This window comes from Lynx rufus, unplaced genomic scaffold (assembly GCF_022079265.1).
Source record: "Lynx rufus isolate CCGP_SWC_20201006 ecotype Redwood Valley unplaced genomic scaffold, mLynRuf1.p SCAF_9, whole genome shotgun sequence".
Lineage (NCBI taxonomy): Eukaryota > Metazoa > Chordata > Mammalia > Carnivora > Felidae > Lynx > Lynx rufus.
In genome coordinates, this window is record NW_025814897.1 from 55926753 (window position 1) to 55944012 (window position 17260).

General features: G+C 38.8%; 1 protein-coding gene across 12 annotated transcripts in view; it reads right to left on the reverse strand.

Moving 5' to 3' along the window:
• Positions 1-1009: 1009 nt before the first annotated feature.
• Positions 1010-17260, reverse strand: part of EMSY (EMSY transcriptional repressor, BRCA2 interacting) — an 89529-nt gene continuing 73278 nt past the window's right edge. For 6 of the 12 annotated variants that reach the window (XM_047070767.1, XM_047070761.1, XM_047070760.1 and 3 more), the window contains 6 exons: positions 16423-16578; positions 15333-15374; positions 12730-12929; positions 10280-10843; positions 8801-9301; positions 1010-4619 (listed from right to left, as the gene is read on the reverse strand). In XM_047070767.1, the coding sequence (XP_046926723.1) occupies positions 4425-4619; positions 8801-9301; positions 10280-10843; positions 12730-12929; positions 15333-15374; positions 16423-16578 (1658 nt within the window). In that variant the 3' untranslated portion in view covers positions 1010-4424. The remainder of the gene's footprint in view (positions 4620-8800; positions 9302-10279; positions 10844-12729; positions 12930-15332; positions 15375-16422; positions 16579-17260) is intronic. The other 6 variants (XM_047070763.1, XM_047070762.1, XM_047070768.1 and 3 more) reach the window with 4 other exon arrangements.

Below are 17260 nucleotides of genomic sequence, written 5' to 3' on the forward strand. Positions count from 1 at the left end.
AAATCATCTGTCTCGTGCTATCCAAAGCCTCTTAGAGCTTGCCCAATTCACATGGCTTGTCAGGATTCAAACCTAGGCTTATTTTTCTTGTTTTTTAAAAGTAAGCACCATGTTCCATTACAGTGTGTACATGTGAGCAAAGAAGAGGGAAGAAAGCAGAGCAAGACTTCACACAAGCACAAATCTGATCCTATGGCATTTCAATCCTTTTTTCAATATATAGGTAGGTCATCAAGCCTCACTTAAAAGCTTATAAACCTGTAAGCAGAGTCAGCAGACTGTTTTCGCACTCTTTTCTTGGAAAGGCCTTGCTTATTTGGTGCTTTGTCACTCTACTTCCTGTTATCTGGGATTTGTGACACATAATTGAACTCAAAAAATAATCCTGTGTGTGAGCACCTGTGTGAAGGCACCTAAGATTGGCAAAGAGATCAGGTTATAGGCCAATGCCAAGCTCCCCCATCTTTCCAAAGGCCAATCCTGTGTTTGGTGGCAAAAACATACTCCTGTAGGGAAAATAGCAACTTGGGGATCAGCATGATACCTATTAGCATTTAATCTGTGAGTTTGGATGCTTCATTTGTCTCTGAGCCCTCAGTTGCCTATGTATGTAGAGGGAATGATATAAATACTAGACTTAAAAAAACAGAGCCCCTAACTCTGTGCCCGGCATTTTTACAGGCACTATTTCATCCAGTCTTCACAATGATCCCATGGGGGTCAGAAACACTCACTTTGTATCATGGGGAATGGTAAAGTTCATACGATCCATTAACAGAGGAGCCTGGGTTCCCAAATCCAGACCACTTAGCCACTACTTCCTTGTACTATGTCTCTTATTCTAGCAGGCCATTGAGAGAGCCTCAGAAAGAAATGTATTTAAAAGAACATGATAAAATTCTATGCAGTTTTAAGAGTTAAGCACTTCGTTATATTAGAGATGAATTAGTAAAACCTGATTAAGATTTTAAGGGTGATGAATTAATTACCAGAGAACAGGTTACTTTTCTCTCAAGAGTGGTATTCTTTCCTATATTTGAAAAGTTTTCAATTTAAATAATAAAATAGAAAAGAATTCCATTTAAAAATGGGCAAAGGACATTTCTCCAAAGATCTATGAATGGCCAATGAGCACATGAAAAGATTATCATCAGAATTTCATCAGTGAAATGTAAATCAGAACCACAAGGAGGTACCACTAGGTAGTTTATAATTAAAAAAACAAAAAACAAATAATAGCAAGCATTGAGGAGGATGTAGAGAAATTGGGACTCTCCTATATTGCTGTAAAATTGCAATCCCTGTAGAAAAAAGTTTGGTAGTTTCTCAAATCATTAAACATAGTGACTGTAGGCCCCAGCAATTACACTCCTAGATACATATCAAAGAGAACTGAAAACAGATGTAAAAACCATACACAAATGCTCACAGGGGTACTATTCATAATAGTCAAAAAGTAGGAACAACCCATACGTCCATCAACTAATGAATGGATAAATAAAACGTAGCCTCTCCATGCAATGAAATATTACTGAGCCATAAAAAGGAATGGAGGACTGAAACATGTTACAACCTTGAAAATACTATGCTAAGTGAAAGAAGCCAGTAACAGAAGACCACATATTATAGGATTCTATTTATATGAAATGTCCAGAAGAGGCAAATGAATCCATAAAGACAGAATGAATCCATAAAGAATGTAGTTTAGTGGTTGCCTAGGGCTAAGGTGGTGGGGTGGATTTCCGGGGTAATAGCTAAGAGCACAGGGTTCTTCAGGGTTATGCAAATGTTCTATACTTGGCTGTAGTGATGGCTGCGCAACTACAGTGAAAACCACCGAACTGCACACTTTAAATGGGTGAATTGTATGGCGTGTGAATTGACTCCAATAAAGTGGGTTTTTAAGTTCTCTAAGTTCACCACAAACTGCATCTACAATACAAAGCATCTATCAAAGTTTGCTTTAAACCAGATGGGTTTTTCTTATCACTGCCTGTAAGAGTTGTTAGGATCCTAATAATTTTGTAGCATTTGCAGCATAATCTCTGATATCCTTCACAAGGATTGACTTAAAATTACATTTAATTTGTGGACTTAAACATAGGTAATACCAATAGATAGAATGCTGAGACTTTCAGGAAAAGGATACCTGGAGATCCAAATATGGCATCACCACGCATCCACTTAATCAAGAAACCCAAGAGTGGCTCGTGTTTCCTCCTGCCTTTGGCCCTTGCACCCATTCCATCAGCAGGAAGCTCTGTTTGTAAACTTCATAAGGGTAGGATTTTCTGTTTATTTACTATGGGATCCCTGGTGCTTAGAACAGCACCTGACACACAGTAGATGCTTAATTAATATTTGCTGAATAAACAGAAGAATTCATGCTCTCCTTTAAACTAATCCCTTTTAAAGAAAAAAAAGTTAAATCCCTCACTTGATAATTTGTGGGGTTTTGTTTTTTGTTTTTTTTTTAAGTATAGACTGTGGACGTTTTGTCTGCTATGCCAGTTGCTGAAACATATTAAGGCTAAATTCTCAAAGGGACACAGGTATGCTATGCTGCCAGAATATGTAGAAGTAGAACATAATAACTTTATTCAAGTTTGCGCCTGTTACCTGATCCATGAATATTTAAAAGATATTTTATTTTATAAAAACTTACATCTGTAAGTAATGGACTGACCATAACAGAGGGCTTAACCTTGAATACATGGATAGGCTTAGGGGCTCATGAACCCCTAAAATTGTATGCAAAATCTAACATGTATGTTGGCATGTGTATCTTTTTGGTGAGAGTTCATAGTGTAATCATATTTTCAAAGAAGCCTATGACTGGAGAGGTTAAAAAAATTACTTAACTAGAAACAATCACAAGTCTTTTAAACATGAATTTGTACAAGAAAATAAAATCCAACAGCTCCATCTATGGGTAAGTCGTTACCGCTTAGGAGAAATAATGACAACTACCAGAGATCAGTGCATCTTATGAATGCTTGTGTTTAAATCTTCAGTGTCACTCTAGTGGGAATTTATTAACTACAGTATCACAGTTTTTTTTCCTAGATATAGATGCAAAAATTAGGAGACTGTTGATGAATTCTACTTACAGTACTTCAGCACCAAAAAATTGGGCAGTTATGCTGATATATGTATGTACAGTTCAACATTTGTCAGTCTTAAAATGCTTATTTATAGTGAAATCTATATAAAACCGTTAAAAACTTCTCTATTTACATTTTTTTAAAAACAAAAAGAATTGCTTCCTTTGCCACAACTTGTCAAAACTGTTACCCTCCCCACCCTCTTACCCCTTGCTCTACTTGTGACAGACAGTGATCACAAGACCCAAACATATTGCTTAAACAAACTGTGTCCTAAAAGGCAGAATGCTTAAAAACATTACATTTAGAACTGTAAATGAATTTTTATACATTTCAAAGGGGGTTAAACGAAACTATGTAAAAGTTATTTTCAAAGTCTCAGTCCAACATGAATGTGCAATTTCAATGTTAAGATAGCATCATATGAATAATTTCTCCTGAACATAACTGAACAAAAGCTTCCTTTGGGCCAGAAAATGTTTCTTTTCCTCTCCTTCACAATGACACATTTTCTCTTAACTTCTCTTTAAGTTTTCTTAAAGGTGCCGGGCAGAGTGGGAGGTGGAAAGGGCAGGCAATCCTGGTTTACAGGAAATTTGTCAGAAAGAATACGGCCTGCTTTGAAATGTTTACATTTAAATAAATAGAAGGCAAGTGTGCTGCCTTGAGCACAAAAGGAACAACGACACAATAAATTAGCATACAATTGGTGAGAATGTACAAGCCATCCAAAAAGCACTTTCCCACTGGTTAGGGATCTGATTTCCACCATCTAAACAAGGATTCTTTAATGCCAGTATTTTTCTAGTTATTTTATAAACTATAAACTGAGCAAATGTAAAATGTTAATCAATTCAACACTTCCAGGGATTTGCAAAAACATACAAGATTTTTTTAAAAACCTGTTCCTGACACACCGTTTCAAAATATGAACTATTCACATTCTCCTTTTCTGATGGTGTTTTGCTCAGTAGAAACCAGTTGAGGAACATTCACAGGAAAAGTCTCTTTCCACTGCACGACAAACTTTTCCATCAGCCGTGGTCTGACAGAGAAATATCAGGTCTTACACGTCACTGTAGATGTGCATCTTTCCTTTTTTTTTTTTTCTTTCCTTTTTTTTTTTAAAGTACATTCCCCTGTGAATTTTATCTTGTTTTAAAACGCTGCTCCTGCAGCAGTTTTGTTGAAACACTGCTATTTTGGGGTCCACAGCCTAAGCATGGGCAAAGTGCTCTCTTTAGACATCAAAAATCAAGGGCTTCCCTGGACACTTGGTAACCAAGTAGGTTTTAAAGTGCACTCCTGTGTCCAAAACACTTAGGACCGTTCAGCAGAACTCTGAGAGGGGCTGGGCTCGGTTCCATCTTCTGTGCTACTGTCTATGTCTTGCTCCATTGCCGTCTCATCGTCATCCAACTGCTGGCTAGTGAAGTTGTTGAGCTCAAGAAGCCCACTGGGCTCTACAACCACGTTGGAACTAGAGTGACAAGGAATAGCATACTGGGGAATGGCCTGGAAGAGAAGACAGGAGAGAGGCTTTACGGTAAGAAAAAGAATCAGAAGGATGTCCCCAACATCACTAAGGAAGGATAAGAGGAAACTGACATTTACTGGACAACTACTTCACATCAGGCGCTGTGCTGGGTGCTCTCACATATAATATTCTACTAAATCCCCTCAAGAACACTATAAGGAAAATAGGATTCCCATTTACAAATGAGGAAACTAAGAGGGTAAGTGACTTAATTGAGGTCACACAGTTGGTCAAGGTTAAAGTGCCAGGATTCAAATCCAAGTTTTGTACAATTTAAAGTGATCTTTCGGGGCGCCTGGGTGGCTCAGTCGGTTAAGTGTCCGACTTCGGCTCAGGTCATGATCTCGCGGTCCGTGGGTTCAAGCCCCGCATCGGGCTCTGTGCTGCCAGCTCAGAGCCTGGAGCCTGTTCGGATTCTGTGTCTCCCTCTTTCTCTGACCCTCCCCTGTTCATGCTCTCTCTCTCTCTCTGTCTCAAAAATAAATAAATGTTAAAAAAAAAAAAATTTTTTTTAAAGTGATCTTTCCACTTCTTGATGGCACCACTTCTAGTAAAGGAGGCTGAAGTCTGTGCCTAATTCAAGAGACAGACATTAAAGGACATTGTCACTCGACCATTAAGCAAATTTTAAATGTAAATGTAGTCAGATTTCACTCATTACTATCTGCAAGATGAAGAATTAATTTGCTGACACCACAAAAAAATTTTAAAACCTTCGGTAACCCTCTACTAGTTCAAAAGGAAGTTATTTATCTGGGTCACATAGTAATACTTTCTTGAAAATGAGAGAGGACAATACTGTCTTTTAAACAATAAAAACACCAGTAGACAAACACATATTATGGCCATATTGCCTTGTTAGGTTCTTCTTTCTCAACTTTATTACCTTTTTAAAAGGTCTACCTGTTTATATCATACTCCTGCTTAAAGTTCTACAATCGTTTCCTGTTGTACTTGCTATATAATATCAAACTTCTGATCGTGGCTCCAGGCATATGCCAAACTCACTTGGACCCTGGGCCTTCCCACTAGCTCTTCCCCTCTTCCTGGAGTACTTTTCTTCCAAGTCTCTCCATGGCTGGTTCCATCTTCTCATCTGCATCTTAGCTCCAATGCTTAGGGTAAAAGGCTTTGAGAAGCCTTCCTTCTATGACCATGCAATCAGATCACTGGGTAGGTCCCACCCCACCTCTATTATATTGTTAATTTTTCTTCATTGCATTTACTGTGTTTGTTAATCTTTCTTCTCGCTTTTAGAACGTAAACTCCATGAGAATATGTATCAGAGCACATATCTTGACTATCTTTTTCCATTGTTAGATGCCCAGAGCTCTGAACAGGGCTGTCATGCATTAGATGCTCAATAAACATTTGCCAAATGAATAACCTATCTTTAACATTAAAAGTCCCAGAGCAAAATTTAATATCATCATTTTAAAAATATACCTGACCAAAACAATCTTCTTTTGAGGGGGGATGTAAATTTAATTTTAACATTGTCAAGAAAATATTGCAAGATGTCAAGGCACTGAATCTAGGATAGTGGAGTTTTGTGTTATTTGTTTTTCCTCACTCTGTCCCATATAGCTGATCCTTGTGTTCAAGTCCCAGGGGGGTCAGGAAACCTGGATTTTAGTTCAGCTTTGGTTCAGACTTGCTGTGGACCTCTGAATAAGTCACTTCACCTCACTGAGTTTTAGTTTAACCTCGTGTATAAGGAGATAGAGAAGATACACTCTGAAGATCCTCAAGATTCTAAAATTCTATTAATTCCACACATTCAGACTCCTTCAGAACAGAAAACACATTCATCTTATTTATTCCTCTAGTCTCTGCACCTAGCACAGTGCCTAGAACACAGAGGCACTGTGGCATGAATGAATGAATAATACATGTGGCATGAATGAATGAATGAATGAACAAATGAATGAAATACAGATTACATGTCTACAAAGAACAATGCTTTTCACTCAAAGCACTTATTATTAAACATGTTGAATTTTCATAAAACATTTTTCAAGGGATCAAAGCACTTCTGCAGACTTCTTTCATTCATCCCCATACTATTTTACCGAAACAGTAAAATCAATACTTCAGGTCAAAGCTAAGTATAATTAGTAAGATCTGAAAATATTCTAACAATATATTAATGATGATTATAGTAACAGGAGCTATCTTTACGGAGTATTCCTCTATAGCAGACACTTAACAAGCTGCATTATATACATTTTCCCACTTGATCCTCAAAACGACCTTGTGAGGTAATTGATATTGTTTCCATTTCATAGGCAATGAATTGAAATATAGAGGTTAACTCCAAACCACAATGCTGGTAAGGGGGAGCATAGGTGAGATTCAAATCCAGGTATTTTTGACTCCAAAAGCTTGATTCTTAACCACTATACCACTGTCCCCTTCTCTCTGACATAGCTACCTAGCACATGGTATATGCTAAAAGTTAGTTGGCATATTCTGTAGAGAGCCTACTCATTAGGTACCATCCTTGATACATGAAGTATATTTTTAGCCGTGTTCATAAAGTGCAGAAAATCATTTCCAAATAAGCAATCCCAAATAATTTCCGATTTAGTGAGTATTCCAATTTAAACCCTCAGGAGCCACAGAAAATTTTAGCAGAAATAGCAATAAATAACTACCACGTATGGGGCAATCACTAAGAGCCAGGTACTGTGCTAGGCGCTTCATCTCACTTTGGTGTAATCCTTCCATCAGTGATGTAGAATAGGCATTCCTTATTTCCGTTTTACTGATGAGGAAACTGAGGCACAGCAGGGTTAAGCAGCCCTGCCCAAAGTTAAACAGTGAGTGGGGAAGCTAGGAACTCCCTCCTTTTCCACCACACTCTAACTTCTTCAGGGGAAAAAAACCCAACAAATCCTTTGTCAAGAATTCCTTAAGGTGTGCCTGGGTGGCTCAGCGAGTGAAGTGTCTGACTCTTGATTTCAGCCCAGGTCATGATCTCATGGTTCTTGAGATGCAGCCCCGAGTCAGGCTCCACGCTGACAGCATAGAGCCTGCTTGGGATTCTGTCTCTCCCTTTCTTTCTGCCCCTCCCCACCCCCTCAAAATAAACAAATAAATAAATAAATAAAAAGAATTACTTAATTCACTAACAACTATTTTTACAGGAGGAACAAATCATTTAATAATTCAACGGCCAATTCTTTTTGCCTTTAAGCATTTCCCCCCTATATTTATATCATATTTGGATGAATATTGGTCGGTTTGCATTCTCTCATAGCCTGGCATCACGGCAAAGGGAAAGTTTGCCACAGAAACTTCCAAGTCACACAACAGTGAATTTATGGCAAGAAAACAACCCGATACCCTAACAAAGAGAAAAGGAAGTAAAACACAACTTCTAAGGGCTAGTCTGGACTCAATAATTCTTCAGTCTTGATCTATTATGCGTGATGACAGATGAGTTTTAGAATGAAGGGAATGTGAGGCATAGGAAGACCTATTGCCAATGCATAATCCATTACATTCACTTACCAAGGCAGGACAGTAACCATAACAAGATTTCTCAATAACAATGATTGAAATAAAAAAGCAAAACTTTATGGCTAATCCCAACTTAAATATAAAATTAAATCATATAGAAACATTTTCTTACAACATGTTTCTCCAGATACTGCAGTTAATTAAAGTTTTATTGTCCTGAAAACCATAAATCTGAATCAAGATAAAGAAGTGTGTTTTTCAAAGAAAAGGATCCCTAAAATTAACTTGAGATAAAATACAATCCAGTTATATCTCAGGAGTTTTTGAGCAAAGACCGGGGAGCCCAAAGTTTGACCCCATCAAGTTGCTGATTTTCTGGGCTGAGTTTACTGAGTTAACACTGGCAGGTATGTTTTGAATCTATAATAACCAAGCTGACATATGGGCTTAGGGCTCTTGATTGTCTCTAAGGTGTGCCATGATAATATCCACCAGTTTTCTAGGATTCTCTACCAGAAAATATAAATTTTTATATTTGTAATAGGTATTAAACCAAATTTGTCAAATGCCATCTCAAAAATAATCACTTTGTCTTTTGCCATCTTGGCTTGACTCTTCCTGTGACATTCCCAAACATGCCAAACCCACAACCCCCAAGATGCCCAATGTTTCTCATGTTCCTTCCAATTCTTACCTGGATGATAATTTCTGCTGGGCTCTCTTCAGCTTTCTTTTGGCCTACATTCTGAATACGCATGAACTGGCCTGTTGTAGGCACTCCCGGTGCATCGATTTTCCTTGTCGTTAAGGGAGGGCCAACAGCAGATGGACTTGAACAGGACTCTCTACATTTCTGTTGCTGGGGAGTGGAATTCGCCATCCCTGCCACCACCACGTGGGTGGAGGGTAATGATCCTGCTTCACCAGTGAGCATACTAGTGGCAAGAGCCTTCTTTGGGGGATCCACTACCATATGCTCTACATTTGTATCAATCTGAGCTTCCATCAAAGACATTTTCAAAATGTCTGACACAGCTGTCTTCTCAGAAGCCTGAATGGGAGATATGCTTGTAACTGGTGATGTCAGCTTAGGCACAGAACTGCCACCAGTTATCTTTGTAACTGTGGGAGGCTGGCGCCCCTCAAAAGTTATCTTTGTAACAGAGGATCCTTGGGTTATAATTGGCTGCTCCACCTGAAAACAAATTGGGGTTGTGTGTGTTACAGCTACATCTCTTTGAGAAAACCTATCAAACACCCCAGATAATATGGCAAAAGAAACATTCGTGCGGTATACTAGGAGGACATTTTGAAGCTTGGTGTTTTAATACAAGGGCTGGATGGGAAAGTATCTGGTTATTTTTAAGAAACCTAGGGAAAGAGAAGGGGTTGAAAGAACCTCTGTCAAGCCAGCCAAGGTTCATAACATAAAGGAAAAAAAGTCGCAGCAGCCTTGCTTCCCTTTGGGATTTATATCCCCATACAGTACACCTTCAACCCATTCTCAAATTATTTGTATCATCTTCAGCTTTTAAAAATAAAAAGCAGGGTTTTTCAATTTTTTTTGCTTCAAATACATCTTACAAATATATTCTCTATATATGTATTTATAATATATACACACATATATACATTACTCTAAAGCCACTGGTTTTCCCTAATATAATTTTTCTTTCGAATATCCAGATAATTCCTCTGCAATCTAGAAGATAAATCTAGAAGATAAATTTATTCACTAGAGAGTGATGATGTAAACTGCAAAGGAAGATGTTCAATGAAGCTCCTTAAGAGACTGCGTTGTTTACTTAGCATTACTACCACAGATAAAAGAGTTTACAAGCATAGGAAAAAAAATTTTGTACCTAAAAAATAACAAATAATTTAGGGATCTCGCTTCTACGTGCTGCTGATCAATGCTGAAGTGATTTCATTTAAAAACTGCCTAGAAAATCAAGTTCTGAGTGCTACACTTTATTTGTCCTTCCTATGTTAATGCGTGCATTTCTTCCCTAATGTCAACCTTCTGACGGGGTAAAGTAATACCAGCATAAATGAGGCTTTTGAGTTTCCTCTTGCCAGGAGAAAGCACTGCTAATCACGATAGGATCGTAATGTTCTCATTTTTTCCATCAACAGAGAAGCTTAACTTTGCATGCTACCAATATTCCGTTACCTGGCTTGCCGGCTGTTTCTCTGATGAGGCTGGGAGCGGCATTTGGCTCTGGGGGGTTTGGGGTTGCACGTAGATTTTTGGTTGGTTCGGAGCCTGCTGCAGTTTAGGGAGCTGCTGCGTGGTTTTCACTGCAAGCACCTGTACTACAGTTTGCGGGGGCTGTGCCATTAAGGTAGGAAGCTGCCTGTCTTTGGCCACCATGGGATGCTGTGTGTGCTGTACATCTGGCTTGGGCTGTGCTTGTTCTTGCTGGAGAGGGGTGAGTTTCTGATGCCTGATGGAAAGCTGGGGCATTTGCGGGAGTTTGTGCTGGAGCTGGTCTGCCTGCAGGTGGATGGTCTGCTTCTGTTTAGTCTGGAAGCACTGCAGAGTTTTCACTTGCAGCTGAGTCTGTTCCAGCTGGGGCTGGCTAAGTTTCTGCTGCTTAGCTGACTGTGACTGAGTCAGGGCAGATCGGTAAAACAGACCTGTCTGAGGGTCTAAAGTGTCCATCTCTTCAACCTCGCCCTCCTCAGTTCCAAGTTCCTCGCTGTGTTTGGTAAAAGCAGTGTGACTGCTTAATGCCTGAGTAAAAAAGGCACAAAGTAAGAATAAAGTAAAGGCACCTACATTGCTACATTTTCCTCAAACTGGAAAAGACTTGGTTATGAGATTCATTCAAAAATTTTCAGAAGAAAGAGCTTAAAAAGACCATGAAACCTCAAGTTTTCTAAATCTAAAGGGGGCTTTAAATTGAGACTCTTGTAATTTCAACTCTTAGAAATTAAGTACTGCAACAACTGGTCTACTCTTTTCTATAAGAAAAGTGGACCCAGAATTTATAGGTAAGAGGAATAAGGTTACCCTGCAAGCACAGCCCAACACAGAAAAAGAACAGGCTCCCTGACTCAGGACACAGCTGTCTAGCCTGGTCATCAGAGATACTGAGCCACCCAAAGAAAGAACACAGCCACCCAGGTATGAGGGGTCCAGAGAAAAGTCAAAGTTCAGAGAAGCCCACTTTGGCCATGCTGTCCAGTAAGTCAGAGTCGCTGTCTGAGGGACATGCCCGTCCAGGTCCCCACAGAGGGCCTCTCCGGTCAGAGTGAAAACGGTTCATCAGGCTTCACCAAACCTGTGTGAACCACCCTCTGTACTAGTCCTCCTCGCCCCTTTGGTCATATTCCGGGCCCAGCAGGCAACAGTTTCCCAGAGGCTCGGCTGCCAGGAGGGAAGGAGACTGGGGAGGGACAAGAGCACTCCTGTCAGCGGCAAAGGAGACTCTCCCGTGTCAGTTTTAACAGCGAGGGGAGGAGGTATTGATCTTGAGCGACATGGTGAGGGCCAGTCTGTTTGACCTCTCTGGGTGCCTTGAAAAAGGTCAATGTCAGGACTGGCCAGGTGAGGGCTAGACTCCAGGCTGAGATCTGGTACCCACTTAAACCTCTGGCCACCTGGCTTCCCTCAGTGACACAAAATCCACCCCAACCTCATCCTTCCCACTTCCTTGTCACGTTATTCCTTCATTCTAAACTTTAAAACTTTTTGAGGTTCCACTGAAACCCTCCCTTATCTCAGAACGACCTTGCACATACAGGTTTTTAATTCAACAATTTCTTTATTGCCTTTCAGGTTAATTTGCTTACAATTAGGATCAACTGCTACCAGTCAAACTGATGGTGATTTATGTGACAACTAATGATACGTCACGCTTAAATCTGGTATCTATGATAATCACTTTGTATAGAGGCAGGATGCTTTGGGTTTAAATCCTAGCTCTGCCACCCAGAATAAGTTACTTATTTTTACTTAACTTCTATGAACAGAGTTTCCTCATTTGTAAGAGGGATAATATACCCACCTTACAGGATCACAGTGAGATTTAAACAAATGAATGTATTTAAAGCTCAAAGCACAGTAGCTGACATAAAATTAGCTTATCCCCATTACCCTTGGTACCAGACTTTCTGTTTTATATTAACTCTTTCTCCTTCCCATTGGGTCTCTTCCTCCTGTTTAATTGGTCACATATAATAAAAGTCAGATATTTATACCTACTTATTTGTAATGTTTCCCCATGAGAATTCATCATAAAAGCAAAAACCCAAGCAACAAACAGCTAAAGAAGCCAACTTCTATTTCATTTACAAAAATCTCACCTACGTGATAAATTCTTCTGTAACAATAAATATACAGAAACAGTGGCCACTTTTGAAGTCACAGATTCATCTAGAAAGTGCCACCCTTTTGAAATGTTCCAAGTTTGCAGAAGATCCAAGAATATTGTTTCTTAATTACTTTCCAGTGTTGAGACTCTCAATTCATTCCCTCTCCTCAGTCCTCACAGATGAAAGAACGACACAAATACTCTTCTTCAATTCAGTTATTTCCTTTCTTACAACAGATGAAACTAAACCTTATTTCAAAAAGGAGCAGTTATAGAAGGTAGGGAGAGAAAGAAGAGATACAACCTGCTGCATAATGTGGGTGATCGCTCCAGGGGAAGATGCCGGGATGGACTTCACCACCACCGAAGTCTGTGTTGCGGTCTGTGACTGAGCCACATGCTGGAGCAGGGTCCGCTGGGGCTGGGAGGGCTGTTGGGGCTGGGAGCGATGGCTGACTGAAAATAGAGGAGGTGATGATATTTCTCCAGAAATCACCACAGCATCTGTAACCAGTAGTCATTTTAAACAAATGTCTGTGAGATTGCGTCACAGAGAGAAAGTGTGGTACTGTGAACTAGGAGGCAGAAGACCAGAGTCTGCCCATCTATGAGCTGTGTGACTCTGAGAAAGTCACTTATCTTCTCTGAGACTCTGTGTTCTCATCTGTAAAATGGGAATAACAGAGCTATTATAAGGATGAGATGAGAAATGTGGAAGCACTTTGAAAACTGTCATCACAAAGGAGGAACAAACCCCTTAAAGTTACATCCTCCTGTGAGCCGCACTTACTTCCTCCAAGAACCTTCACCCCATTAAGGTAACAAAAACAATAATGAATTTCTGGAATCAAATCCCAGACTAGTATCTTTAAGGATACTAAGATAATACTTAAGTTACTAAGATGGTATTTTAATTTCTTGGTCCCAGTTCCAAATGCAATACAAAACCCAGAAACATTCGTTCTTTTACATGAAGTAGACACTGTCTTGCAGCCTTACAGTTCCTAAAGATATGAGAGGTCAAAATGATACTGCAGAAAGAACCGGACCAAGAGTCACACCTGGATTCTGTCCCACTCTGCCACCAACCAGCTATGCGAACTTGAAGAGGTCACTCAAATTCTATGAACCTCTAAAAAAACAAAACAAAATTCCATTAACCTCTAAAACCCAGAGGTTTTGTTTTTGTTTGTTTAATGGGACAATAAATTTTTTCTACCTAGAGGAGGATCAAATGAAGTAACAAGCTGAAATGTTAGGTATTAAAATATAAATTTAATTAAATTATTAAGTATTAAATTGTTAACTATCACAATATAAAGTTAACAAAAGAACAGAAAAATCACTCTTCTTTCATCTTCTCCAATTTAGCTCATCTGACATAAACGGGTGAGAATTCAGTAAGGAAAACAACCCCATTTCTTACTCTCTTACAAAGGTACAAAGGTCCTTCTCTGGTACATAGGGCAAGAGGGGTAAACTATACACTTATGTTTATATTGATAGACAGATGTAAAATGATACATCGACATTGGTGCCAATCTATCATCTTTTACCAGCCTCAACTTCAACTTTTTAAACAGTAAAACATTCACCACCTCTTAGTCTACAGAGCTTTAGAAATGCTTATGGTTACTGGGAAACAAACTTTCTGAAACAAGAACAGAGTACAATAAATCGGTAAAATTAGCTAAGGTTTTTGAGAATATAAAAATCCTCTCAATGACCCATGATTCCAGTGCTCATATATCTTGATCTGCAATTTCAAGTAGCTCCATATTCAAGTGGTTGCAGGTTTAGAAAAATCATAGTGGAATGTCCAAGGGTAAGATGATCACTACAGAAATCAATGTCAAAGTGCTACTTAGGTATTATGAGTACAGAACTAAAACTACCCAGTGAAATATAAATAAGCTTTATTTATTTTTTAACTCATTCTATCTATATTCTCAAACACAGTTTTTCTACTGTTGCTTATACACACGCCTACAAGTGATATAAGAGATTCCAGGCAGCATCACTGGTAAAAATGTAATGCAGTATCTTACTGCGTTTCACAGTATGCTTTACACGTACATTTTAAATTATATGAGTTAACCAAATCTTCCGTATGTGCTCAACCAAACGGAAAAAAAGGGCGTCAGTGTTGACATTAAAACAACTACTGCTGAAATCATTTATAATGTGACTGAGTAGGAGAAAAACAAATCACATAATATTAAAATTGAACAAGCAAATTCATAAAGTTTTTTACTGATGGAAGCATCATCAGAAATGAATGACACTTGAAAGAATAATAAATAGATAATTTCTCATGGAATTATCAGATTATATGGAACATTTCTGCTGTCCATACTCATCTTCATAATTATGACATTAGAATCTTATTAAGAAATGAAATGGATTTAACAGACGATCAACTAAAATCATTTAAAAATAATCCTCACTCAAGATACTACAAATCTCTTCACAGTAATTCCCCAGCATGCAGAAACGTCAGAGAAGACTAATACCCACTCCTGGATAATACAAGAGGTCAGGGCTAGGGAGCTGGGTTCGAAGTCAAAGAAAATGCTTAATGTGGCTGAGGATATGATGGGGAGAAGATCATGGAAGGAGGTCACAGAGTGAACATTCAGAAAACAGCTGAACTGACCTTAATTGGGCCATAAAAACAGGATAAAACAGTCATTTATTTCTGTAAACAACTTTTATTTTTTCCAATGTCAAACTGCTCACTTCTGAGAAAGGATCCCACTCTCCTGCAAAAGGAAAGTCTCCTTTTCACTGAGCGGAGCTTACCTTTCCTCTACCAGATCAGAGTAGAGCGCATCCATTTAACTGGTCCCCCCCAAAACAACAATATTTTACCTTCAGTTATGCTACAAATGGATGCACACCACTTACCTAGAAGGGGAAAAGCAACCTCTGTCCCCTCATCAGTGCGTTCTGAAAAGGATAAGTAAGGGAAGAAATCATAGGTCTTTTCTTCTATTTACCATCTGATAATCTAGTCTATCCCCAGAAGTTAATACTGATTTCCCCAACATACTGCCCTCTGCTTTATTTAGCTTTTTGCTAAATATCTCTGAAGAAAGATGCTAGATGGCTTTCCATAATCTTTAACTGGATTTTCCCTTTTGGCAATTTTAACCCGTTAGTCTTAAAAATATCTCCAAAAATGATACCATACAGTCCCTCTTCTGCTTTGGTATTTACATCCTTTAAGTATCTGTAACTTTATGTTCTCTTTTAATTACTGCTTAAGAAAACTCAAGACAGGCATTCTTTATATATTGCCTTGTAAGTCATTTCTCCTAACCCCTAATTATTCGCATTATTATTCTCTGAACTATTTCAAATCTCAAGGTAACGAAGTGTCCAAAACAGAAGGCAGTATTCCAGGTGTGGTCTCGCCAGAACACGAGAGAAAGAATCTATTATCCTTCCTGTTCCACTTTTCTATCTATGCCATCCAAAACTCTCATTAGTGTTTTGCTGCCAGACCACATTTGAAACAAATGCCTGATTTGCCTTCCACGAGAACTCCTAAGTATTTACAGGGACTTAAAGTTTCCCACATTTTTTTTCTTTACATCAAAAAAGGTATTGGATTTTATACCTCCTTTCTCCCTTGACCCATCTCCCCTCCCCTCTCCCCTCCACCAAAACTAAAAAATTTAGATGCATCAAAATATTTATTCTTCTGTAAAAGGTATTTTATCCTCTCTCTACAACTGTCACCCTATATTCACAGACGTTATTTATGGTCAACTTGCAATTTTTTATTAGCTGCCAGTTTGTAACAACTGATTGGTTTTCTTCCCTAGTCATTAAAGACAGGGTTAAGTCCCAAGGACAATGAAAATTTGCTTTCAGAGCAAACTGGAAAAAGATCTAGAAATATAAAAGCTATATTCTCCCCCAAACAACCATCCCATCAAATCCAGAAAGGTAGCTCTCCTACCTTAATACTACTTTTTAAGAGGACACCTACCAGTAGTGATGTATTCAGCAACTAGTTCTGACTCTACCACAGCAATGGATGGACTCTCAGGAGAATGTCTCTTTTCCTGGGTCATCTGAATAGGCACTGCCATCTGACTCAAGTCAATAGTGGGTTGTCTTGGTTTAGATTCCAATTTTTCCTTTACTGCATAGAAAAGGCAGGGGAAAAGTTAACTTTTGTTACAAACAAGTATCAAAACCAGAGTTGTCCATGGGAATAACGAGCCAGACCTCTGGGGTGCCACGACTGGCAGTGACTAAGGAGACAGTGAATTGAAATGAAAAAAGCAGACTGCTCTATATGGTTGTATGGGCACAACTTATGCAACCATAACCAGCAGCCTAGCAAGAAGGACATATGCAATCAGACTAAAATTCCCCATTATGACTAGGCTAAAAAATCGGTTTCCCTTGTACACACTCCTTTTAGAACATTTCCTTTACCCTTCTTCAAGGTAGTTCCCGGTATTCTGGAGTTTACCAACCTGAAAACAAAGGGTGAATAGGCAGTATATAGCATGATTTGCTCTAGATCATACCTACCCAGAACAGACAATACAATGACTAGTTTAATTTGATCTATTAAAAATTTAAGATAATCCCCAAAGAAATGTTACCAAGTATTCAATGGCTCTTAAAGAACAAAAATCTTCAGTGTTAGGAAAAAATGATCTCTCTGTTCCTACAAAAATGTTTTATGGAGTGGTCTGGGATCAAGAATGGGCTCCATGGATAAATTTACGTTCTATCTTGTCATTTTTTCTATAAAATCTACTTACTCGGTTTTCACCCTCTGTGAGACATTAATGGAAATGGCTGAGTATGTC